The sequence below is a fragment of the Neophocaena asiaeorientalis genome, unplaced genomic scaffold (genome assembly GCF_003031525.2).
Source record: "Neophocaena asiaeorientalis asiaeorientalis breed wild unplaced genomic scaffold, Neophocaena_asiaeorientalis_V1.1 scaffold67, whole genome shotgun sequence".
Lineage (NCBI taxonomy): Eukaryota > Metazoa > Chordata > Mammalia > Artiodactyla > Phocoenidae > Neophocaena > Neophocaena asiaeorientalis.
In genome coordinates this window covers 4,396,362-4,423,535 of record NW_020173731.1, presented here as the reverse complement: position 1 = coordinate 4,423,535, position 27,174 = coordinate 4,396,362, and the positions used below count along the sequence as shown (strand labels likewise).

The 27,174-nt window shown below is 37.1% G+C and overlaps 1 protein-coding gene across 3 annotated transcripts in view; it reads left to right on the top strand.

Annotated features, from left to right (window-relative positions):
- Positions 1 to 27,174, top strand: part of RPS6KC1 (ribosomal protein S6 kinase C1) — a 209,075-nt gene that overhangs the window by 89,991 nt on the left and 91,910 nt on the right. For 2 of the 3 annotated variants that reach the window (XM_024751107.1, XM_024751106.1), the window contains exon 6: positions 801 to 1,163. The exons of the other annotated variant lie outside the window; for it this stretch is intronic. In XM_024751107.1, the coding sequence (XP_024606875.1) occupies positions 801 to 1,163 (363 nt within the window). The remainder of the gene's footprint in view (positions 1 to 800; positions 1,164 to 27,174) is intronic. 3 annotated transcript variants of the gene reach the window in all.

Here is a 27,174-nt window from a genome sequence, read left to right as displayed (position 1 = left end):
TTTTGTCTTACTCTAAAGCTCTTACTCTTCCTTTTATCATAATGCTGTTGTTCACAGCAGCTGTGTATACAAGCATCAGCCTTCTATAAATAGTTTACGAGATCTTGTGGTAAGGGCTGTTTTTGACAACAAGGCTAGATAAAGACTTGTCTCAGTTTTAGTTTGATGATTAAGGCAAGGAGACTGTCTTCTACAGCTGTAGGGATACAGTGCAAAAATGAACTAAGAAAGAGAAAAACAAATATCATATAGTAACATATATATTTGGAATCTAAAACAAAAAATGGTTCTGATGAACCTAGGGGCAGGACAGGAATAAAGATGTGGATGTAGAGAATGGACTTGAGGGCACAGGGAAGGAGAAGGGTAAGATGGGACGAAGTGAGAGAGTTGCATTGACTGTACTACCAAATGTAAAATAGAGAGCTAGTGGGAAGCAGCTGCATAGCACAGGGAGATCAGCTCGGTGCTTTGTGACCACCTAGAGGGGTGGGATAGGGAAGGTGGGAGGGAGATGCAAGAGGGAGGAGATATGGGGATATATGTATATGTATAGCTGATTCACTTTGTTATACAGCAGAAACTAACACAACATTGTAAAGCAATTATATTCCAATAAAGATATTAAAAAAAATGAATGAACTAAGCTGAAACAAATTGCTGGACACTGACTTCCATCAGTAAATTACCCCTTCCTGATTGACATAGGTAGTATGAAAAAATGAATAGTCAGTATGATTTGTATTCTTTTGGCTGATTCTCAGTTTAATATCTGTTTACTATTGTGATCATATTTCTAGGCTTCTCCAGTGACAGTGATCTAATATCTCTTACTGTTGATGTGGATTCTCTTGCTGAGTTGGATGATGGAATGGCTTCCAATCAAAATTCTCCCATTAGAACTTTTGGTCTCAGTCTTTCTTCGGATTCTTCAGCACTAGGGGCTGTTGCTTCTGACAGTGAACAGAGTAAAACAGAAGAAGAACGGGAAAGTCGTGGCCTCTTTCCTGGCAGTTTAAAATCCAAGCTTGGCAAGAGAGATTATTTGGAGAAAGCAGGAGAATTAATAAAGCTGGCTTTAAAAAAGGAAGAAGAAGATGACTATGAAGCTGCTTCTGATTTTTATAGGAAGGGAGTTGATTTACTCCTAGAAGGTGTTCAAGGTACAGTTTTATCTGTATTAATGTATTTTGGCATGTTCTTGTGTTGGTATCTGGGGAAGAAGAAGTATGTGATGTATAACTGTTGCTTGTGTATAATCCTATGTAAAAACAAGACTGAAAAGGAGAAATTACTGGAGATTAAATGATTTAAATATGGACATATACTTTTAGTTTCATGAAATTCAGGACAGTATCAGAGATACTTAAGTTCTGCTTTGATCAATTATTCAACAAAAACAATTAAAAAAAAACGAAGGCTCTAAGTCTTTTGTATGAATAATAATGTTTTTTTCTGACATGGTCACCAACCTTCACCTATCTCAGGAGTATTCACAGAGATTGTTTAGTACATCGACTCTCGGCCCAAAGAGACAAGATGAAATGAGCTTTTAAACAGAGTATAAAGGGTTCTTGGATTTGCCTACTATTCTGTTTTTGTTAGTTGTGATAAATTCTCAGCTAATTAATGTGGGTGATATGGGACATGTAGAGCTGAATGTTGCTGAATGTCTGTAAGTAGAACTTAGCGTTTTATTTACTTATTTTTTAAGCGTCAGTTTTTATCATTTGCCTTTTCTTTATGGAAGCAGATTGAAGCATACTTCAATTCGTTACCTGACTTTCTGGACACAGTAATCAGAGGTTGATAGGACCTTCTTCCAGTGGTTTTCTGTCCGGAAAATCATCATCGTCATTGTTGTTTTGTGGTCTTTGACTTGTTAATACCATTTAGATTACCACAGTCTCCTGGATTACTAATACTTTTTTACTACAGTACTCCCACCCTCACTATGCCTGGTGTCCTATAGTCTAGAAGACTTCTGTTTACTCGTCCTAGAGTATAAACTTTCCGTCTTCTAATGTAGTAAAAAGATGAATGCTTGGCTGTAAAGAGTGGAAGAGGGAGTGTGTGTAGTAGTGTCCTAATTACTTCTTAACCAGGAATTTTGATGAATTCTCTAGTTTTTAGCCTTCACACTCAACTTCCACAGCTACCTAAAACCATTAGTTCCTGAAATTTTGGACAGATTTAAAGTGTTGTGTAAATCAAGCAGCTTCCTTGAGTTGCCCAAGTCAATAACCACTCATCCATCTACTTTTTACCTTCTAAAATTTTGTTACTGCTATTTTCTCTCTCAGTCTCTTTGTTCTTACAGGGTTTTGCCTTAAAAATATATTTTTTTTTACTGCCACATTAGTGGAACTTCAGGAGGGAGCATCTCTTATGGTTTGATTGATATATCATTTTGATATAAATTTTTGTTTTTCAAATAGTTTCAGAGTCTTTTGCGTTTTTTTGTCTGCTAGTGGAGCATTTTGGTCTTAATGATCTACTCATTTTTCTTCTTTGTCTTAAATTTCATTTGGGGTTGGGAGTTTAAAATGGGGATGTGTTCCAAACAGTTGGCTCTAATATTTTGCCCTTTTCTTTCTATATAATTTTGTGCTAAAACACAAAATTGATATAAAACACATCAGTGTGATACTTTTCTGTCTAAAAGTTAGTTGCATTTAACCTTAGAACACTTCATAATGTTACCACTTGGTGGCACCAGAAAAATAAAAATCTTTGCTTCAAAATGAGAATTAGGGATGCATGTCAGCAAATATCAAAAAAAGTACATAATTTAGTTAGTTACTTTGTGATTATGGTGCTGAATTATTTCTCCACTGGAACTTGATACCAAACCTACTAAACCTCTAGCTTAAGGAGTGTTACTATTTAAACATATTTTTCCTATTTAACTTACACTTGTCTCTCTGAAACCACAATCTCCAGTTCTGCCTGGATTAGTTTTTGTGGTTAATATGCCATCAAATCTAAAAACTTATAATCAACTAATTGCTTGTAACCTTCTATTGTTTATTCATAATGTGATCAATTTTATTCATACAAACTGTGGGAACCACAATCACAGAATTCTAATTTTAACCAAAATGTAAAATAGCTTCTGTTTGAAGCCCATGATTATGCATTTAACTACTTGTTAAATGTAATGTCAGGGCAGTGCTTCTAGTCTGTGGATTCTGTTTAAAAGTATATTAGTTACAACACATGGACATTATTTTTAAAAAATGTTTTCTCCAGTTCTACTGAGATATAATTGACATATGACCTTGTATTAAAGGTGTACAACATAATGATTTGATATATGTAAATATTGTGAAGTGATTACTGCAGTAAGTTTAGTTAACATACATTACCTCACATAGTTGTAGATTTTTTTTTTCTGGTGATGAGAACTTTTAAGATCTATTCCGTTAGCAACTTTCAAATACACGATACAGTTGTTAACTATAGTCACCATGTTGTATGTCACATCCCCTGGATTTATTAATCTTATAAATGGAAGTTTGTATTTTTTGATCACCTTCACCCCTTGCCTCTGGCAACCACCAGTCTGTTCTCTGTTTCTATGAGTTTGGTTCTTTTTAGATTCCACATATAATTGAGATCATATGGTATTTGTCTTTCTTTGACTCACTTCACTTAGCATAGTACTCTGAAAATTTTCTCTTTTTTATGGTTGAATAATATTCCATTGTATATATATACCACATTTTCTTTATCCATCTGTTGATGGACACTTCGGTTGATTCATGTCTTGGCTATTGTAAATAATGCTGCAACGAACATGGAGGTGCAAATGTATCTTTGAGGTAGTGATTTTGTTTCCTTCGGATGTATACCTGGAAGTGGAATTGCTCAATCATGAGGTAGTTCTATTTTTAATTTTTTGAGGAACCTCCCTATTGTTTTCCATAGTGGCTACAACAATCTATATTCCCACCAACAGTGCACAAGAGTTCACTTTTCTCCATATCCTTGATAACATTTATTTGTTGTCCTTTTGATGGTAACCATTCTGACAGGTGTGAGGTGATATCTCATTGTGATTTTGATTTGGGTTTCCCTTATGATGAGTTATGTTAAGTACCTTTTCACATACCTTTTAAGCATTTGTATGTCTTCTTTGGGAAAATGTTCACTTCCTCTGACCATTTTTTAATCTGATTAATTTTTTTTCCTCTATTGAGTTGTGAGAATTTTGTGTGTATTTTGGATATTAACTTCTTATCAGATATATAATTTGCAAATATTTCTCCCATTTGGTAGGTTGCCTTTTCATTTTGTTGATGGTTTTCTTTGCTGTGGAGAAGAAGCTTTTTAGTTTGATGTAGTCCCACTTGTTTATTTTTGCTTTTGCTGCCTTTGCTTTTGGTTTCAAATCCAAAAAATTATTGCCAAGACTGATGTCAAGGAGCTTACCATCTATGTTTTCTTCTAGGAGTTCTGTGGTCTCAAGTCTTACATTCAGGTCTTTAATCCATTTTGAGTTGATTTTTGTGTATGGTGTAAGATACGAGTCCAGTTTTACTCCTTTGCAAGTGGATGCCCAGTTTTCCCGGCACCATTTATTGTGTCTATCCTTCCCCTATTGAATATTCTTGGCTCCTTTGTCAAATATTAGTTAACTGGGGCTTCCCTGGTGGCGCAGTGGTTGAGAGTCCGCCTGCCGATGCAGGGGACGTGGATTCGTGCCCCGGTCCGGGAGGATCCCACATGCCACGGAGCGGCTGGGCCCGTGAGCCATGGCCACTGGGCCTGTGTGTCTGGAGCCTGTACTCCAGAACGGGAGAGGCCACAGCAGTGAGAGGCCTGCATACCGCAAAAAGGAAAAAAAAATTAGTTAACTGTACATGTATGGGTTTATTTCTGGGCTCTCTATTCTGTTCCATTGATATTTGTGTCTTTTTAATACTAATACCATACTGTTTTTTTTTAACATCTTTATTGGAGTATAATTGCTTTACGATGGTGTGTTAGTTTCTGCTTTATAACAGAGTGAATCAGCTATACATATACATGTATCCCCATATCTCCTCCCTCTTGTGTTTCCCTCCCATCCTCCTTATCCCACCCCTCTAGGTGGTCACAAAGCACCGAGCTGATCTCCCTGTGCTATGTGGCTGCTTCCCACTAGCTATCTATTTTACATTTGGTAGTATATATTAGTCCATGCCACTCTCTTACTTCGTCCCAGCTTACCCTTCCCCCTCCCCGTGTCCTCAAGTCCATTCTCTACATCTGCGTCATTATTTCTGTCCTGCTCCTAGGTTCTTCAAAACCATTTTTTTTCTTAGATTCTTTGGGCTTTCTATCCTGTTCTGTTGATCTATATTTCTGTTTTTGTGCCAGTACCATACTGTCTTGATTACTGTAGCATTGTAGTATAGTTTGAAATTAAGATTAATCAAGATTGCTTTGCCTACTCAGAGTCTTTTGGGTTCCATACAAATTTTAGGATTGTTTTTTCTACTTCTATGAAAAATGCCATTGGAATTTTGATAGGGATTGCTTTCAATCAGTGGATCATTTTGAGTAGTATGGATATTTTAACAATATTAATTCTCCCAGTCCATGAGCATGGAATATCTTTTGTGTTTCTCTTCAATTTCTTTCATCAGTTGTTTGTAGGTTTTAGTGTACTGATCTTTCACCTTCCTGGTTGAATTTATTCCTAGGTATTTTATTCTTTTTTATACATTTATAAGTGGGATTGTTTTCTTTCTTTTTTCTGTGGTACGCGGGCCTCTCACTGTTGTGGCCTCTCCCGTTGCAGAGCACAGGCTCTGGACGCGCAGGCTCAGCGGCCGTGGCTCACGGGCCCAGCCACTCTGCGGCATGTGGGATCTTCCTGGACCGGGGCATGAACCCGTGTCCTCTGCATCAGCAGGTGGACTCTCAACCACTGCACCACCAGGGAAGCCTGGGATTGTTTTCTTAATTTCTCTTTCTAATAATTTGTTGTGGGACTTCTCTGGTGGCGCAGTGGTTAAGAATCCGCCTGCCGATGCAGGGGACACAGGTTCGAGCCCTGGTCCGGGAAGATCCCACATGCCGCAGAGCAACTAAGCCTGTGTGCCACAACTACTGAGCCTGTGCTCTGGAGCCTGCAAACCACAACTACTGAAGCCCACGTACTGCAACGAAGAGTAGCCCTCGCTCACTGCAACTAGAGAAAGCTCGCGCGCAGCAATGGAGACCCAACGCAGCCAAAAATCAATAATAAATAAAATAAATAAATTAAAAAATTTTTGTTGTTAGTGTGTAGAAACACTGATTTTTGTATATTGATTTTGTATCCTATACTTTTACTGAATTCATTTATTAGTTTAACAGTTTTTGGGGGAGTCTTTGGGATTTTCTATACCTAATATGTCATCTGCAGAAAGGGAGAGTTTTACTTCTTCCTTTTGATTTGGATGCTTTTTTTTTTTCTTCCCTTTTTCTTGCGTAATTGCTCTGGCTAGGACTTCCAGTACTATGTTGAATAAAGTGCAAAAGTGGGCATCCTTGTCTTGTTCCTGATCTTAGAGGAGAATGTTTCAGCTTATCGCTGTCGAGTGATGTTGAGTATAATGGACTTTATTCTTTAATTTGTGGGGAAATTGGGGGCTCCACCTTGTGAGCTAACTTGACATTTAGGAGCAGAAGAGATGTTTCCTTGGAGAAACTGTTATTGAGACATCACTCTAACCAGTTATACCTATGAGTCATTTTGATTTAACTCTTGCTGTGAGAATTGTTACCTGTGGCCTTAGATTGGATTGGCATGCTTTCTAATAAAGTAACTATTTCTGAATATCTGATAATCCAGAGAAATAATCTTTCAGAGCTAAGTAGAAGTACTTTGAACAGGGGTTCTTAAGAGTTTGCAAATTTTGTTATTCTGCATACTAACTATTCATTCTAACTAAACTATTCATTTAAAGGAATTTATCTAGGTTGTTTGGAGATCTGATAAAGATGGCTTGATGTTTTTCTTACTTAATTCGTGTTTGCACAGCTGAGGTTAGATGCAAAACACAGTAACAGCAGTTCTATTTGCCCATCCAGCAGAGAAGAAGCATACCCTGATAGTGGTAACTTTGAATTCTCCTTTTGAATCCGACACTTATTTCCTCAGTCTAGAAATGGCTCTTGAAATTAAGGTGCCCTCTACTCTTCTAAGTCCAGAAGAGATTTTTATGGATTTAAGAGGGAAAATCCAGAAGTCAAGATTGAAGGAATCAACCTGAATCTTTGAAGAGAATGTTTCAGTACATAACCTTTCATTTCTGTCTTATGTATATATTTCTGCAAGTGACTGATATGACTAATCTGTATTCTTAGTGTGGGCTTATTGGAATAATTGTGATAATGTAGAGTGGCAAATGGATGACATAAAGGTATTAACGAAATATTTAAAATAATATTTAATACATGCCTGTCACTGTACAAGGGTTTTTTCTTAACGTTATTTTTAATCCTCAGAGCAAACCTATAAGCTGAGCTATGACTGGTCTTGCTGGGCTTTGTCTAAGGACACCAAAACTTAGAGGGTGCAGACATTTAATATAATGATTCTAAAAGGTTGGCACCTAGTTAGCAAGAATAATTATTTAAAACAGGAAGCTACCAGATGGCGAGCATTGTTAGTAACACCCATCTGTGGGCTACATTATGAATTACAGAGTTGATTTGAGAGCTGGTTTTGTTCAGTTTGTTCTAGGTGCCAACATTGCTGGTTTATTGTGTTTGTAAGGTGGATAGTGGAATCCCCATTTTACAGGTGGAGAAAACTAAGACTTATATAAAGTAAGCAATTTGCTCAGCAACACAAACCAGTAAAAGTTTCAGCCAGGCTTTAAATCTAGGTCTGAGTTCAAATTTTGCCTTCTTTCCACTCTGCCATGCTACTTCTCACACATAATTAGATTAGCTTTTTAAAGTGGAAACACAAGTCTTCTCCAGTTTCAAATATTTTTAAACTTTGCGTATTTATTCTTTTTCCTTCTACCCATTTATTTCTTTGCTCAGCCAACCATCTGTCATTCAGTTGACCATTCAACAAGCTTTTACTACTTGTATGTACCAGGTACTGTGATAGTGAATATACAGTGGTTTTTTATAAAAGTATAAAATTGAACAATGAGACCTCCTCTCCTCTCTGCCCATCCCTTCTTTTCCCTTCCCTTCCCCTCTCCATCCCTCTCCTCTCCTGCTTCTGTTTAAGTCTCCTGCATACATTATGAATATCACAATGAAAAGAGTTTCTGTTGGTATCTAATTTTTTTGTCAAACTTGTTGATATTTTTGACCTATGAGCCTACTTATGATGTTGCTACTTAGCTGAGAGATGCAAACCATCTTCTGCAATTTTCATCCTGGTAAATGGTATAATAAGCAGTACCAAACCATTTTTTATAGTTTACCCCATACCTGGGTCTATGTGTGCTAGGCTCTCAGGGATGTTCAGACATATTTCAAAAGCTGACCTAGTGTGCTGCGGTACTATTGGTATGTCATTCTGGGTCTCTTATTGGGTCTTGACTATTTTTCTTTCCCACAGTGAGGAATAGAATTCCTGGAGAAACCATAAACCTACATACACTTCTAGGTTTCCTTTGAGTCTCTTTGATTAGCTCAGAATTGTAGGGTTGGTTCTAGAACATGTCCAGGCTCTATGAATGTGGCTAGTCTCTGTGCAGTCATAATGCCATATACTCAAGTGCTTTAAAAAACAGTTTTGACCAGTGATTTATTCCTTTGAATGAGAGTTACTCAAGTATCAGGAAGCTCAAAGGATAAACTTGTTTGCTTTAGAATGGATGGATATAGGAGAAAGGTAGTAAGTCTACATTTGATGAAGAGAAGCAAGTCACGTAATTTCTTATTGCTGAATTTCAGAAATGAAAACATGTAGCTTTAAGAATAAAACTTATTTGACTTGTTTATGGTGTTAACTCTGAAGACGTTATGAAAATATTGTCTAGCCCACTTTTTCTTTAAGGGATTGCCCAGTTCAGTACAAAGTATGATATAGTATAAGGCTAACAAAACCAAAAGCTGTATTTTTAATAAGCAGTGGTGGTGTGCTCATCGAGCCTTCTAATGCATTGGCTCCTAGTTTTTTTGATTTATGTTTATGATCCCTTTTGAGAATTTTGTTCTTCTTTTTCAATGTTGTTTCTACTATTGGGATCTCCTTACAACTCTATATAAATTTGAAAATCACCTTTAAAAATTTGCGGTAAAATTGACTTATTTTTAAAATTTATTTAAATTTTTTTAGAAATCAGCTTTTCTATTTCTGCAAAATAGGCTGTTGGAATTTTAGTAGGCATTGAACTAAATCTGTAAATACATTTGGGGAGTATTGCCATCTTAACAGTATTAAGTCTTTCAATCTATGAACATAGATGTCTTATTTTTTACATCTTCTTTAATTTCTTTCAGCAGTGTTTTGTGGTTTTCAGTGTATGAATCTTTCGCCTCCTTGGTTAAATCTGTTCCTAGGTATTTATTCTTTTGAATGCTATTGTAAATGGAATTGTTTCATTAATTTTCTTTGCAGATTGTTTCTGGTGAATTAAAACACAGTTGATTTCTGTGTGTATATCTTGTATCTGGCAACTTGCCCAATTCATTTATTAGCTCTAGTAGGTTTTTGTGGATTCCTTGGGATTTCTATATATAGGATTATTTTATCTGAATAGATGTAGTTTATTTATTCTTTTTCAATTTGGGTGCCTTTTATTACTTTTTCTTGCCTAATGCTCTGGCTAGAACTTCCAATACAGTGTTCAGTAGCATTGTGAAGGTAGGCATCCTTGTCTTTTTTTTTTAATTAATTAATTAATTTTTGGCTGCGTTGGGTCTTCGTTGCTGCCCACGGGCTTCCTCTATTTGTGGCAAGCAGGGGCTACTCTTCGTTGCAGTGCGTGGGCTTCTCATTGCAGTGGCTTCTCTCATTGCGGAGCACAGGCTCTAGGCGCATGGGCTTCAGTAGTTGTGGCGCATGGGCTTCAGTAGTTGTGGCACGTGGGCTCAGTAGTTGTGGCTTACGGGCTCTAGAGCACAGGCTCAGTAGTTGTGGTGCACAGGCTTAGTTGCTTTGTGGCATGTGGGATCTTCCTAGACCAGGGCTCGAACCCATGCCCCCTGCATTGGCAGGCGGATTCTTAACCACTGTGCCACCAGGGACTTGCCAGCATCCTTGTCTTGTTCCAAATCTTAGGGGGAAAGCTTTTAGTTTTTTACCATTGAACATGATATTAGTAATTGGTTTTTCATAGGTGTCCTTTATAATGTTGAAGAAGTTCCCTACTATTTCTAGTTTTCTGGATGGTTTTATCAAGAAAGAGGGTTAGATTCTGTTAAGCAGAATTACCACAAATTTACAACACAAATTTATTATCTATGGTTCTGTAGGTTAGAAATCTGACATGAGTCTTACTGGGCTGAAATCAAAGTGTGGGCAGGACTGTGTTCCCGTCCAGAGACTCTAGGGGAGAATGGGTTTCCTTGCCTTTTCTAGCTTCTAGAGGCCACCTGCATGTCTTCTTCCATCTTGAAAGCCAGCAATCTTGTATCTCTCTGATCATTTTTCCATAGTTACATCTCACTGTGATCCTTAGCAAGGACACGTCGCGTGATTTTAAGAACCTATGTGATTTGGTTGGGCCCACCCTGATAATCCAGGAAAAATGCCATGTCTCAAGATTCGTAACCTTAATCACATTTGTAAAGTTGTTTTAGCCAAGTAAAGTAATATTTTCACAGGTTCCTTGGTTAGGACACAGACATCTCAGGGGTCCATTAGTCTGCCTACTGCACTTGTGTATTACTTTTAAGTAATATACTTCTATGTATATTATAAGTATACTATTTAATATCCCAGCAATTGAGATTTTTCTGAGTATCTTTTTGTTACCGATTTCTAACTTAATTCCATGGTGTCCGGTGGACTTTGTCTGAATGATTTTAACTTTTTGAAATTTGTTGAGGCTTTCTTTATGGCCAAGCCATCCTATTTAATCATTTTTGCACAGGGCCTTGAAATGGGGATTCTTTTTGTAAAAAATTATTCATTTATTTATTTATTTTTAACATCTTTATTGGAGTATAATTGCTTTACAATGGTGTGTTAGTTTCTGCTTTATAACAAAGTGAATCAGTTATACATATACATATGTTCCCATATCTCTTCTCTCTTGCATCTCCTCCCATCAAGGTTGCCCACTCTCACCACTGTTATTCAACATAGTTTTGGAAGTTTTAGCCACCGCAGTCAGAGAAAAAATGGGGATTCTTGATACATTCAAACAGTTATTTGACCGTTTCATGATACTTCCTGTAATACCGCTATTGTATTTATGTTTGTAGAACATTTTCTTACCTTTTAGTATCTCTGCCTTATTTTTGATAATCAGTCATTATGTAATAGTCATAGGTACTTATGATTAAATTGGTTTTTGAACTATTGATATATGAGATATCATTAAGTTATTCTCTGATTAATGAAGGCCTACCTGCTTTATTGGCTGTGGGTGAAAAGTTCACAAATAAAGTAAAATCTTGCTATAAAATAGTTATCTTTAATAAACGCAGATCAATGGTAGCCCCTTCCCCTACAAAGGAAAAATACACTGTAGGACAATAAAGAACAAAAACTTCGAGTACCCAGGTCAAATAAAAGCAGAGATGAGAAACAAAGTACCCCAAATTGGATTTTTTGTTGTAGTTGATTGGTTTGGTACTTGGAGGGGGAACAGTGCCGTGACTAACAGTGATAATAAAAGTCCCATCTTTATCCAAGCAACAAGAAGCAAGAATTGAAGGAATAAAATTGAGAAGAGGCAAAGATGAGTTATTGAGGGCAGAGAATGGCAAACAATCAATTTTAAAAATGCCATTCCTTTGTACTTTCCTAGTCTTCAAATTACTTTTATTAGTACCTCTTGATGGCTAACCTATCCACTTTTTCTTTCTAGCACCTCTCAGTTGTTTCTATTTCTGTATTTATCTTAGTTTTCATGAGCCATCATTTCAAAAAGTCTTTTGGCAGGTACCTTAATCTCCCTTGCTTTTTGACCTTACATCACTTTTACCTGGCAGATCCCCAGCTATGGATTAAGTTATCCACTTGTTTTGGAGTATCCATGAATTTCCCATATTTCTGGTTTACAGAGGTTGCTAACCAAAATGAATTCATTGTTACTAATCTTAACTGGGCCCTCAATAATGTTACTTATCCTTGATGTTCTTTGGTTAACTCACATGTATACACTCTGCAGTGATTGTATTTCATACAATCTCTGATTTTCCTAAATCTCTTCTGCTTTTCCAGTGACACCACACTTTTCTTCATTTTCTCTCTTAGGTTGCCTTTTCTAAGTCTACTTTGCCAGCTCCTCCTTTTCCATTTGACATTTAACTGTTGAAATTTGTTGATTCTTGGTTGTTCACCTTCTTAAGCTCCTTACCCTGCTTTCTTAGATGATTTTAGCATTACATAGTTTTGGAGACTATCTACAATAACACTGTATAATAGAAATATAATGTAAGACACATTAAAATTTTTCCACTAGCCACATTAAAACTAGAACTCCCACTACAGGCCAATATGGGTAGCAGGGTAACTATATTTACTCTCCTTCATGAAGGAACTAAAAAACCAGACAAAGTATATGTAACAATGGTTTTCAAGACACTGGATATTAAGTAATGAAGGGCAGTGTTTTCTGAGGTACAGGAAATAAATGTGATGAGTCTTATGATTGTCCAGCTTACTGTGTTGAGTTTCCAGGCTCAGGGACAGGGAACAGGGAACAGGGAAGCCAGATGGATCATGGCAAAACCTCTGAGTTGAAGAGATGGAGCTGAGAGTCCACAAAGGCCAAAGCTAGAGTTTGCAGTTAGAGCTTGCAGGACCATTACTTGATGTCTAGTGTTTTATCTAGAGAAGAGATGACCGTATATGGATTTACAGAGTGTCCCCTGGAATATTTAGCAGAGTACAGATAAGTGCACAGATGCGGAGAAACTTTCCATAGTCATTGAAAGATTCCCTGAAAGGATCGGGGAAACATTCTGGGCATTCACACAGGGCTGGGAATAGTGTCTGTTCCTAAAAGGTAGCCTTGAAAACCTCAACCATTGAGAATTGGGTAGAATACTCAGAAGAGTCTTGCTCCAGTAGTGTGGAGTAACAGTTAGCTCTAGGCCCACCCTAACAAATTTTAGAACTAAGACGTGCCAAAATGAAACTGCTTCCAAGAAACATAACTATCCGAGAACAAAACTCAGTAATGCCTAAAAGCTTTCCAAATTCAGTTAAAGCATTCTGCTGGTCCAAGAAGTCCAACAAACCCCAAGCATAAGAAACATGAAAACAACACTAAGGCATATTATAATCAAATTGCTCAAAACCAGTGATAAAGGAAAAATCTTAAAGTTAAAAGCAGGCAGAAAAAAAAAACAAACACGAACTGAAGAACAAAGAAAAGAGTGACATCAGATTTCCTGCATAAATAATGCAAATACGTAGACAACTGATTAACATCTTTAACATAATGGAAATTAAAAAAACCTGTCGATTGAGAATTCTGTACCCAGTGAAAATATATTTAAAAAACGGATGCTGATTTTTTCTGTTTTAGCAGTATTTTTGTACGCAGGCCTCTCACTGCTGTGGCCTCTCCCGTTGCGGAGCACAGGCTCCAGATGCGCAGGCTCAGTGGCCATGGCTCACGGGCCCAGCCACTCCCAGCCATGTGTGATCTTCCTGGAATGGGGCACAAACCCGTGTCCCGTGCATCATCAGCAGGCGGACTCTCAACCACTGCGCCACCAGGGAAGCCCTGTTTTAGCAGTTATTGAGACAGCTCTGACTAATGTTGAATTGTCTGTTTCTCCCTTTATTTCTTTCAGTTTTTGCTTCATCTACTTTGGGACTCTGTCATTAGCTGCATAATTTTTTTATAACTGTTATATCTTCCTGATTAATTTAACTTGTTAACATTACAATCTTTTTTGTCTCTAGTAAAATTTTTTTTTCTTAAAATCTTTTTGTTGGATGTTAGTATAGCTATCCACCTCTCTCATTACTTTTTGTATGATATATGTTTTTCCATTCTGTTACTTTCAACCTGTTTGTCTGAATCAAAGTCTGTCTCCTGTAGACAGGATGTAGTTAGATCCCTTTTTTAAAAAAAAACATGAGTCTTATAACCTCTGTGTTTTGATTGGCATGTTTAATCCATATACATTTAATGTATTTAATAATATCATTGGATTTATGTCTGCAGTCATACTATTTGTTTTCTATATGTCTCATTTCTTTGTTTTTACTGCCCCCTCTGTGGTCTTCTCTGTGCGTGTGTATAACTTTCAAGATCCCCACGAATATGTGGGAGCTTATCAAAGCACACTGTGCTATCTTGTTTCTCAGATTTTTCTGTTAAATTTTTGGCTTGTCTGTTGTCACTGTTTGCTGTTGATTTCAATAGCCTGGAACTTTTTTCAGTGGATATCAGACTAGCCACCCCCGGCAGCAGGAAGGCTGTTGATCCTCACATCGGCTATCGACATTGGGCTAGGGATGGGTAGGAGTAGCTGCATGTTAAAACACCCTTGCTTCTCTATTGCAGTTTTCTTATATAAATATTTCTTAATTTTTTGTATGTCTGTAGTCAATTTCCAGAGTTGTTGTTTTTGATAATTTTGACCAGTTTTGTCTGGGAAGGTTTTCTCCAGTTCCTCTCTCTGATATTCTGGAAGTCCTACCTCCTGTCGTTGCTTGTCTAACAACTTTGTAATTTTTTTTCCTGCTCTGCTCTTGCTGGATGTTAATCCATTCTTTCTCTACCAGAAGAGTAGTCTGAGTGATCTTTTAAAAATAGTCTAATCATGCCAGTTTCTTGCATTAAACTCAATGCTTTGAGGATAAAATCCAAAGATATTATGGTCTACAAGGCTATGAATGATTTGGCTTCTTCCTCCCTCTCCAGGCTCATCTTGAGCCACTCCTCTTCAGTTATTCTTCTTTAGCCACAGTGGCTGCCTTTTACCTCCTGGCAAGCACCAAGGTCTTTTCTGTGTTGGAACCTTCACATAAGCTGTGCTCTGTTTGAGTGTTTTTCTGTGTTGCCTCAGTTGATATCCCCTTGTTCATCAGGTCTCAGTTTCAATGACAGTTCCTCAGTGAAGCCTTTCCTCACCTCTATTCAGACCAGAATAGATTTCTGAATCTTGTTGTCATTGCACACTGTTTTGCTGCAAGTACTTATCATATTTACAATGAAATAATTATTTATGCAATTATTTATTGATTGAATATCTCTGTTTACTTGTAATGTCCTTGAATGCAAGGAATTTTCTCATTCATGATTGTATCTTCTAGTATAGTGGCTTTTCCGTAGAAAATCCTCTATAAATATTTTTGAATGAGAATAATTCTATTGATACCTATAAATGGGCACTTGACCGGGGGAAGGAGAAAGCTTGTAGGGAAGGCTTCTGGAGGAGGTGAGAAATAGGTGAAATCTTAAAGTAAGTGTAGTAAATAGCCAGTATGCTTTAGGGCAGCTTGTGAAAATGTCAAATAGGCTTAACATGACTCCTGGAGGCACATCAGTACTCCACACAGACATCAGTATATTTGTCCCGAAAGTTTGACAATGGGTAGAATTCAGCCATTTGAAATGACATTGATTATATGCATTATTACATTTATATTTGTAGCTATATAAGTAGTGGGAACTCCGTGTTATTTCTTGCTAATATGACCCTGAGTTTGATTTCTAGCTTTAGTAAATAAGCTTCTGTTTTGGTTCCTTTCCTTGTCTTGGTCTTGTCTTTCCTATTTCAGCATCCTGGGAACTAGGGCTCTATTCTGTTTTGATTAGACTCAACCCCAAATTGTCCAGAATTAGCATTTGACCTAAAATGCAAACTTGGCAGCTGGGAAACTGTCATGTGATTTACTCCAATACTTTTCTCATGTTCTTTTTGGGAACAAGGTAGGCATAGACAAACACCTATACTATATTCTAGCAGCTGAATAGACACCTGTAGCATATCACAGTAGCTAATAATCAGGGGAAGAATGGAGTAACAACTCAGTTTAGAAATATTTGTATCGGGCTTCCCTGGTGGCGCAGTGGTTGAGAGTCCGCCTGCCGATGCAGGGGACACGGATTTGTGTCCCGGTCCAGGAGGATCCCACATGCCGCGGAGCAGCTGGGCCTGCGCGTCCGGAGCCTGTGCTCTACAACGGGAGAGGCCACACAGTGAGAGGCCCGCATACTGCAAAAAAAAAAAAGAAATATTTGTATCAAAATAAAGAGTTATATAAGCTTGGACCCAGAAGGGCTGATTCTACATTATCGCTAAAAATTTTGATTGTGAAAATAAACAGAAAAACCTTGTTTCCTAAGAGTTCTTTATTACCACAGTTTTTTAATACTACAGGTTTTCACCATAGACGTTTTAAAAGTTACCCTTTTTAAAAAGAGAAGAGACACTATAAGAATATTATAGGGTTGTGCTTCTTCCTTAATTTCAGATTTTGTTACCTCTGAAAACAGAACTTTAGAGATCACATACCTTGGGCCTAGAATAATGTCCATCTGAGGATGATTATTGGTATGCAATATTGTTAATGTATAATAATAGTAATAATGGTAATTAAGATGATCTTTTATGTAGTTAGAACTCAAGCAGGATAAATTGAATATGAAGCAGTATGCTTTGGGCAGGTTTTGATTCTTCATTTGTTGGTCTCATGTCAAAGATACATGTGTTTGATGGTCTAGATGGAAAGAATATCATACATTCAAAAAATAATGAACCTTCTGAAGCTCTGATGATCAGGAGGCTCAGCGTACTGCATCCGATGGGCATAGAGTGCTGCCTTCCCACATGGTTACAGCTGAAGGAAGAAAGTCTGGATGAATCATCTGCTGGCATGTGTTTCTTGAATTGTTGGCTATTTTGGTGTCGACTTTTATGTTGAGAGTTTCATGTTTTAATGACAAAAGTGTTCACTGGAAATTATAGCCTGGAAAAGAGAACCACTTTCCTGCTTCTGCAAAAAGCTAGGTAAGGCATTGATGTGGGGTAAAGTAGCTGTGGAGTTTTATATTCAGATTGTATGAAGAGTAAACAAAGCATCTAAAATAACCACTTGCACATTGCAACAAACACATCATCATTTGCTTAAAAAAGAGTTATAATTACAGTTGACGAAGCATGGACACCATAAAAAATGCATTAGTTTGGCTTGACACATTAATTACCTGTTTTTGCAGATGTTTTTATGTATTGTTGTGTGAACAGTTTACAAAATAATTACAGGAAAGTCATACGGAAAATAAACTAAGTGGGTGGTTTCTCATCTAAATATTTTCATTCATGTGAATCTGTGTGAGGCACAGCTGCTCTATAGCAAAAGCAGAGATGAGGATTCTCGAGGGTTTTTTTTTGTTTTTTATTAGATGGTCTCTGTCATCAGTATCACCACATTTTAATATCTTTAGCAACACAGTTTAAAAACATAAAATGAGAGGGTTGGTTTAATCCCTGCGACTACTGAAAAAAACCTTGATTCTGATCAGAAGAAATGTAGATATCTACGAGTATTTTAAAATAATCCAAACAAAACTAAAATACCCTAAGTGAAAAACGACTGCTATTTCAGTGCTGGTAGGTCATTAGGCACTTGGGCAAGGATTTAATCATTATTTTGTTTTTACTTGAGTTACATACTTTTACATAATTTACACCTTAAGCTATATCTTAATTAAACATTGAGCTAGTTATAAATTGCATGGAAGTTCAGCTTATTTATTCTCTTTTAGGAAGTATTAAAAATGTAAATCTGCTTTTTCTCAGACGATTATACTGTATTTCTCTTAGTGGTCTCAAAGTGTGTTTCATTTGAAAAATAACCAGATCATTGTGTCATACTTTTACAAACTGTTAAGACACACATTTTCCAAAATTGTAATTGTCAAACGATAGAGCTCATAGGCTTCATTTTATTTTACACAATGATTTATAATTACTTAGAATATCTGTGTTGTATTTTCCTCACGGATACTGTAATGATAATTTTTCATAAAATTAAACCAAATATAGATTCTCTTTTTAGTCCAGCCATGCCACTTCTATGCTATATTCCTTTTTTATGCATTTCACCTGCACAGATGATAAAGACAATAATTATACACATTTTCTGACATGTATTTTATGTGACTATTATGAAAGGCACTAAGTTATAGAAGGAGATAATTGAATCATCTCTAGGTGTGAAGGTATTGTAATCAGACTGTGTAATATTGGTGCAAGATCATTCATTTACTTTTTCATTCATTTGTTTAACAAAATCTTATTGATAGTCTTCTATATGTAATGTCCTATGACAACATTGAAATGACCATAAACATTGAGATGACTATGTGTCTGAAACATAATAGATGTTCAGTAACTGTTAGACATCTTTCCTTCCTTCTGAAAGGGGTAGGAGAGGCAGGAGTAAGTGGTATGGAGAACTTTTTCACTCTTGTGCCTTACTTAAAGAAAGCCAGTTGCTGGGAGGATTTTTCTTATCTTGAAATGGGCTTCACATGTGATATACTCGGGGGGTAGTGCTTGACACATACTTTGAATTGTTTAAATGTGGTGATATGTAATTTTCACCTTAAATCAGTCTGAAGAAAGATGGGATGGAGTCTTTTCTAATTCTAGTATACACTAAGGCAATTTAGTTTTTAAGGTGGGGACGCATTAATGGAGTCTATGAAACTTACAGAATTGAGAAGAATTAACTGCTTATAATCAGTATTTCTGTTGATCATTTCTACATCCTCTCAAAGGAAATGTGATTCCATATCATGACATCAAGAAAACAATTGTTGAACTGAGTCTTCCATAGATTTGCTGCTTCTCTTAAGATGTCTCTTATAGCTAGTGAAAAATGAGCAAAAGCTTTTGTATGGTTTGGGGGACTTTCCATATTTACCTGTGTGGCAGATAAAAAACTGTAAGTTTATGTGGAGTTTCCTTTCCAGATTTTCCCCTATCTTATTTTTATTCCATCTTATAAGACAAAATTTAGCTTTTTGGTTTTAATTCTTTATTCCTTTTTCCTTCAATATGTCTCTAGCTCCTTTTAATCTTTTTATCTTAATCTTTTAGAAGCCATTTGATTAGAACATAAGGGACACTTAGGGGATTATTATCATCATCATCATAAGGAACATTTAAGGGATTGTTTATTTATTTACTTCCTTACTTAGAAGAGTTTATTGTCAGAAAGAGACTGTGCAAGCAGTGTTGTTTTGAAGGAATTGAATGATTGGTCTTTTGGGTTCTCCCCTTTAAAAATGCAAAACAAAAATAGGTTAGGGAGCAGAAAGAAATTGTTGAATCTAAGAGAAGGCTATCTCTGTAGGCATTTAACACCCTATGGTCTAACGATGTGTTAGTTTTCACACAGTATTACTGATAGCAGTGTTAAAAAACAAAATTCAAGTGAGTAAATTTGAAGATCTAATTGGCATTATTAATGGATTCATGAATTGGGCAGCATCCTATCTAGCAAGTAGCAGGGAGCTCTAAGGAGCTCCAGAAAAGGAGATGTTTTTAAAGGCAGAAAGCGGGTGGGAAAAGGAAGTCATAAATAAAAATAAGGATTATTTTGAGCAAGGTCACCTTCCTTTGGGGTCAAAAGGGTTTATCATGCATATTATCTCACTGATCCTGACTGAGAAATTCCAGATTGATTGGTTAAGATTCCAATCCTGGGAATGGTTGAAATTACAGTTAGACTAGGTATTAAGTCTTGGTTTGGTGACATGGGCTTAGCACAAGTGACTCCATTTTGGACCTGTTGTTTCTTTTTCTTTTTTTTTTTTTTTTTTAAATTCTCCCCTTTTGATCAAACTCTTAGCTTAACTGAGAAACGTGATCAAAGTTTAAAGATTATTATGATTATAAAAAAGCAGGATAATTCTCAATGTTTGGGGTGCATTTTGGAGCCATGGTCCCAAGATCCAAACCAATCAAAATCAAATAAGTCAAAGAACAACCCTGCTGAAGGAGTCAACTTTTTAACCAAGTGGCCTGCTCAGTGATTTTATGGAATTGAGTTTCAGCTTCCCCAGAAGTGTTGATCCAGGCATAGCAAGTGGTGTTGACCACAGCACAGACACCTCCCTGCTCAGCTAAAAGATAATTAAGGGCTATACTATTATGAGGAAAAATTTTGGCCAGAGAGTCTAAGGATTTTTGGGGGGCAGCTGTTGTTTCAGTAGCAGATAACAATATCTTCAAGAATTAAGGAAAAATTTTAAATCACATTCTCAATTACATTTACTTTTGACTAGGGAAGCATGGCCTTGCCAAAGGAAGTGAATTCTGAGTCATGAACATCTCCTGGTAGGTCTTTTCTAACTTTCTGATGTAAATCCATGGGAGTTGACCAATGAGGTGACTAGTTCATTTGTGGAAAGTTAGGGGTACAGTTGGGTAATCTAAGAGGCATTGCACAGTTGTACGCTAGCCATCTAGGCACGCATATGTCCGAGGAGAATGATAACCACCACAAACAAAGACAAAGCCTATTGGGGCACAAACCATTCCCGTTAAAGAGATGCTGATAATGGACCATTCACAGGGATTGCTGTGTTTACCGTTCAAGCCAGAGGTCAGTTAGGATTTCAGTGCATACGGAAGGAAAATCTTTTAGCCTGAAATAAAGAGTCACCCACCTTGCAAAGATGGGTGCTGCTGGTGAGATCTCTTAGTGAGTGGGGACAGATCTGATCTAGATAATCATGGGAATGTGGGGGGGCAAATGACCTAAGTTATGTAGGTAATTATGTCTCATTGGGGAAGTACAGTTATAATTGGAGAAAGGTAAAAAATGGTATTTCATGTTCTGGCCACAAGAGTTGAACTTGGTAAGACACTTCTTACTAAGAGGGGGTGAGTGGGGTGTTGATCATAGTTTCCAGTGACATTGGGAATAGAAGAAAAATTGGTCACAGGGAGGACCAGGAGATCTCTAGTATCATGGATAGGTCGGAATCTTTTGTGACAAATCCAGCAGTCTGAGATGTTACTCTGCTTAGCATTGGACTGGGAGATATGGAAATGTTTTTCCAGGCTAATTCCAGAGTAAATGAAAGAAAGACAAGAATAAAGGGTTTCATGTTTGTTAAAGTATGAAGTCTTGATCCAGCATCATGGGCAGAAGCAATCTACCTTGATGTCAGCTACTTCTCTTCCTTGACAATTTGGTTCAGAGGTCCTTACTGTCTGTACAGGACCAGAGGTCAGGTGGAGCCTTCTTCAGTTGTGAGACATATATCCAAGGCTCAAGTCTCTGAAGTTTGACTTCCCTGCCATCTGGGCAGGGAAGAGGACCTGGTTATAGTCCCTGGTAGTCTCTTATAGGAGATTCAATGGCAGCCTTTAAAACAAAGGCTTTAGTGACTTTAAATTAGAAAGGTGGGAGAAAATTAGAAATGTTAGTTTGGAGAGTTGTAGCCAGATATTTGAGGAAACTAGAAGAATTTAGGATCTAGTTCAGTTTATAGGTGTATAACGAAACCTCAAAGCCAGTTAACAGGGTTACTCTAAAATAGACAAAGGTGCAAACATAATTTTTCTCCCTGCAGTTATCCCCACTTCTTTTTTTTTTTTTTGGCGCTATGCAGACCTCTCACTGCTGTGGCCTCTCCCGCTGCGGAGCACAGGCTCCGGACGCGCAGGCTCAGCAGCCATGGGTCACGGGCCAGCCACTCCGCGGCATGTGGGATCCTCCCGGACCGGGGCACGAACCCGCGTCCCCTGCATCGGCAGGCGGACTCTCAACCACTGCGCCACCAGGGAAGCCCCCCACTTCTTTTTTTAAAGGATAATTACAGTAAAACTAATCAGTTTGCATTAGACTTGGCCTGATTATTTTCATAAGTGCAGCAAGAATAGTGATTGATTGTATAAGTTCTTTTTAAGACTGCTTTGGTGGAACTTTTCATGAGGGATCTCAGATTGAACTCTTAAAAGCCTTTGAGGCTAGGAAGCCAATCCAAGCATCATCACTAGATTTTACCTGCAATACCTACAGTTTGAGTGAAGTCCTCTCTTTTCAAGGTTCCTGGGCCTGTCAGCAAGTATAACCTTCCATACTCAACTGGTAAGTCTGACGGTAACCCTGTAAGTAAGGCACCAGGCCAATTTTTCCAAGCAGTTCCTTAAAGCTGTCTGGTCATATCTGAGTGTATACACATTTCTGTCAAATATGACATTCTAGTTAAAGTCTTGGTAATATAGCCAGTGTTTCCAATTGTGTTCTGTTACAGTGAGAACAGATTCTTATTGAACTTATGCAAATAATGAACTTTATTGCCATGAAGAGAATACTCAGGAGTTTCTGAATTTTGGTGGGATCAAGTAGAGAGAAAAAGTAAATGTTCCACTTTAGTTCACAAATAAATGTATGTTACCAAATTGCTGATAGCGTTAAAAGGAGAGATAAAAGGATTTCCTTAAACCTGGAAAAACAAAAGAACAAGCAATGTTTTAAACAAAAAGTCATAAAAAATTATAATCATCTTCATCAGTTCATTCAGTTCTATGTAATTATTTCTTTTTTTAAATTAATTTTTATTGGAGTATAGTTGCTTTACACTGTAATTAGTTCTTGATCTTCATCTTTTGTTAGCAGTTTTATGAATCCAGTTTTTCCTTAGAGTTCTATAAATTCTTAACCAGTTGGTGTTATTATCTGAAAGTTACCAGAAACTAGTATCCTAGAGTACTTGTCAGAATCCTTTCTAGAAATTTCTCTGAAAAAAGAAACACTTTTGTAGGAACGCTTTAGCAAAAGCATCAGAGTAAAACAATAACTGTCTGTAAATGTCAAAAGACTTAAAATGCCCGTGGTTAAAGATCTGACTAGAGTTCATTACAGCGCAGTTGACAAGGGAATTTGGTTATTTCTGTGACACGCAACACTCCAAGACAATAACTAGAATTATGACTGATAACATTATCAGATTTATTATTGTGTTATTATAATGTCATTATATGTATTATAATGTTTTATTTTAACTGTCAGATATTAACATATATCAGATTTCTAGGAACTTCATATAATTTTTAGAATACTTATATACCTATATAAATAGAACATAAAGAAGGCCTAGTATTTTTATTTCTCAATGCTTCACATGTAATTTAACATATCAAATAAGTCTAATTAGTTTAACATCTATCTTTTTATGAGAAGAGAGAGCAAATCTTTTGAGATATGCCAGGGGCCCTCTGGAAAAATCCCAACGTTAGAGGTCAGAAAGACTTCTTTCAGAATTTGATTTTTGGGAATTTTGTAAAAAATATCAAGCGGTTTAAAAACACTTGGTCAAATAGGGTCATAGGACACTACGAAACAACGCTTATGTATTGAACCAAAGTGACAAAGACTTTACAGGCAAATATAGGTTACATAGTTCTGAGCAAAACTTACTTTCTTTAATATCCAGAGGACTAGGTTTAAGAAATCAAAGACCCGATAAAGACAACAGGGAACATAGGTGATGATTTTGACAGGACACAAGATCTTTGTGTCCCCCACCTCCTCCCTGGCCCTGGCAGATTGTTCAAAAGGTAAAGGAAAACCTTTTATAATCTCTTACTATTAAAAGCAGACCAGTAGTCCAAGAACACTTTGTCCCTTTTAATAGGGAGAAACTCAAATTCTAATTTTACACCAGCTTACTTTTGGTATTGAAACTTAATCAAATTCATTCTAATCTTAGCCAGTCCTGATCACACATAAAATTCCTTTTCCTTATTATTTCTAATAGTTTTAATTACCTACATGAGAATTTTTAACCCTTAGAAACCTTTAATTTCTAGTGAAAACTGGGAAGTAAGCAATTATGAACTATCTTTTACATTAACATTCTGTGGATTGGCAGATTCATAAATACTTCTTATAATTTCTAGAAATGTGTTTTCTCATAGACAGTTTCTCAGTGTGGCATAAAACATGCTTATTAATAGACCCAAAATGCCTTGAATTTCTCTGTAAAAAGAAGCAAAAATTAGATAAACCTATGTTCAGTAATTAATCTTTCAGTACTTTACCTTGTTTGGAAGTGATCTAGATACTTAATGACTGTCCTTTAATTTAAGTTAACAAAATTTCAGGTTACCAAAAAGATTTGGAGAAACTATTGGAAAGTTCACCTAAAAACTTTTTATCCTACTGACATCTATTTCGTTTACTTGTTTTTAACAATTATGTTTAGACTGCCCACAAAAACTTCATGAGACATTAGACAATGTCAGTCTTCATCCCAAGCCATTTTTCTTGCTGACAAATTTTATAAGAGATAACATGAACTTATTTGATCTTTAGTTAGCCTAGGCTGAATAAAAGGTGTATATCAACATTATTTTTATTATGATAACTTTAAAGATGTGTCTGTTTTAATTAAATCAATAAACTTAAAATGAGCTTTTACTTACTAAAGATTATCTCAGATCGAGTGAACCTCAAAACCATTGGGTTAATTTTTCTTATATTTTTAAGAATTTTATGAATACATGATTTATATAAGCACTTAATTTTTTTTGTAAGCCAGTTAAATAGAGCTCTTCTTTTTTTTTTTTTTTACGGTACGCGGGCCTCTCACTGTTGTGGCCTCTCCCGTTGTGGAGCACAGGCTCCGGACGCGCAGGCTCAGCGGCCATGGCTCACGGGCCCAGCTGCTCCGCAGCATGTGGGATCTTCCCAGACCGGGGCACGAACCCGTGTCTCCTGCATCGGCAGGTGGACTCTCAACCACTGCGCCACCAGGGAAGCCCCAGAGCTCTTCTATAAGTTAATATTGGCAATACTATCCAGAGGAAGAAAATATATCTGTAACACATGTATATAGGCACATGTGAACGTGTAGACAGATGCGAACAGGGACCTCATAGCTTCTGTACACTTGGGATTTCTCAATTGCTCAAGTTCCAAGTGACCTACCCTCTGTCCCCCTTCCCCCTCTTTTTTTTTTTTTTAACTGATAAGAACTACCTCTCTGAAGTTTGTACTTTAATATTTACATCTCAAAGGCACAAGAAAAGAATGCAAGTTACAAGTCTTTTAAGATAAATAGAGGAGGTTTGGGGATTGGAAAAAGGAATAGGTGAATTTTGGACTGCCTCTAGAGCTGCATTTCTAGTTTTGCAAAGATTTGTAAGATAAGGACAGTTGCTCTCAGTTACACAAGGAATTGGGTTGTTATTTAAATGACATCATAGGTTGATCCACCCGTAAGTCCTTTTATAAGGGCTTTAGAAGTTTTTTCTTTCCTGCTGGGAACATTATTTTAGTTTAGGGGAGAAGGCCTTAAAAAACAGTTATTAGCAGACTCCGTATATTAGCTTCCAGTTTGGCCAACTTTTGACCACAGAGCTACTTAAAATTAAAAAAAAAATCTTGTCAATTTTCAGCTTAGATAAACAGTAAATATTTCTGGCAGTATTGACGAACCCCTTGGACTTAAGAGGTATCCCCTAATTGGGTGCAAAAGGTACTTTATTTTTCTCTTTATTGGGTACTACAGACAGAGATCCAGAATTGACTCTGGTGATAATTCTCACCCTCAACTGGCTTCTGCCAGTTTTTCCAGGATCCCACCTGCAAGGTCTGAGTGGGGTTTAAGTGGAGAATGTATCTCTGATATTTACCAGAATTTGGCAAGGTTTTAAATTAATTTTTAATTTCCGTTTCCCCTTAGTTGTTTAAGGGAATGATGTAGCAATTTACCAGAAAATCCTCAGTCTCATTACCTCTGAGAGAGATCCTTACAGGGTCTTTCTTTCAAAGGCATAGGGGTTCCTGTATGGCCATTAACTTGACGGACTTTTGTTTATGGCCTTGTAGTCTCTTCAGAGTGGAAGGACAATTCAAACAGAAGATTACTAGAATGAGTACTTAATAAAGGAAGACAGAGGGGGCAGTAGGAGTTGTGTCTGTCTTTTTTTTTTTTAATACATTTATTTATTTATTATTTATTTATTTTTGGCCGTGTTGGGTCTTCGTTGCCACACACGGGCTTTCTCTAGTTGCAGTGAGCGGGGGCTACTCTTCATTGTGGTGCGCGGGCTTCTCATTGTGGTGGCTTCTCTTGTTGCGGAGCAGGGGCTCTAGGCGCGTGAGCTTCAGTAGTTGTGGCACGCAGGCTCAGTAGTTGTGGCTCGCAGGCTTTAGAGTGCAGGCTCAGTAGTTGCGGCACACTGGTTTAGTTGCTCCGTGGCATGTGGGATCTTCCCGGACCAGGGCTCGAATCCTTGTCCCCTGCATTGGCAGGCAGATTCTTAATCACTGCACCACCAGGGAAGTTCTGTGTCTGTCTTATACTCCTTTGTTTTAGGTACCTCTTGTGTCTTTAATTTTTTGTTACCTTTTTGTAATGAAACTTTCAATAAAGTTCTTTTGGCATTTTGAAGCCTTTGGAAGCTACTGCATACCAGTTAAAATATGTATCCTATTCTGTTTGTTTAATTGGGGAACTCTTACTTTTAAGTGCACTTCTTAAGTGAATGATCTTGTCTAATTGGAATGTTCCCCATAATGGCCACTGTAATTCTGGGTTGTTTTTAGTAATATTTTGCCATTTTTGTAGACATCTACAGTTTCCAGGATTGTAGTTGTTAGACATAAAATAAGCAGGTATGCCAGAAGGGTGTGCTTAACTCTTTGGATTTTAAGAATCCCATTATTGTTTTTATTTTTTTAGCTAGGCCTTTGGGTCTCTTGGAGCCAAACTAATACCTAAGAGGAGCGTGTCATAGGGTTGGGGATTATGTGGTGTTTTACAGTGGACCTCTATGCGTGGAAATTTTCTTAAGGTTGGCAAGTGACTGAGTGTCAGCAACCCATTCTGTGACCAACTTATCCTAACTTGGGAGTCTTTGACTTAGGTGGTGGGTATTCTAACAGATCTTAAATGCTCAACCCTTATGCATCAATTTTGAGGCTGTTTTGACTTCTGAGATTCCTATTAGCATTTAGCCTTTATCTGTATAAAGTAAGGCAAAAAAATGTGTACCTTAGTATATACTGAGTCCTAACCAAGAAGAGGCCCTGTGTGTACCATACCAGTTCCCCAATGT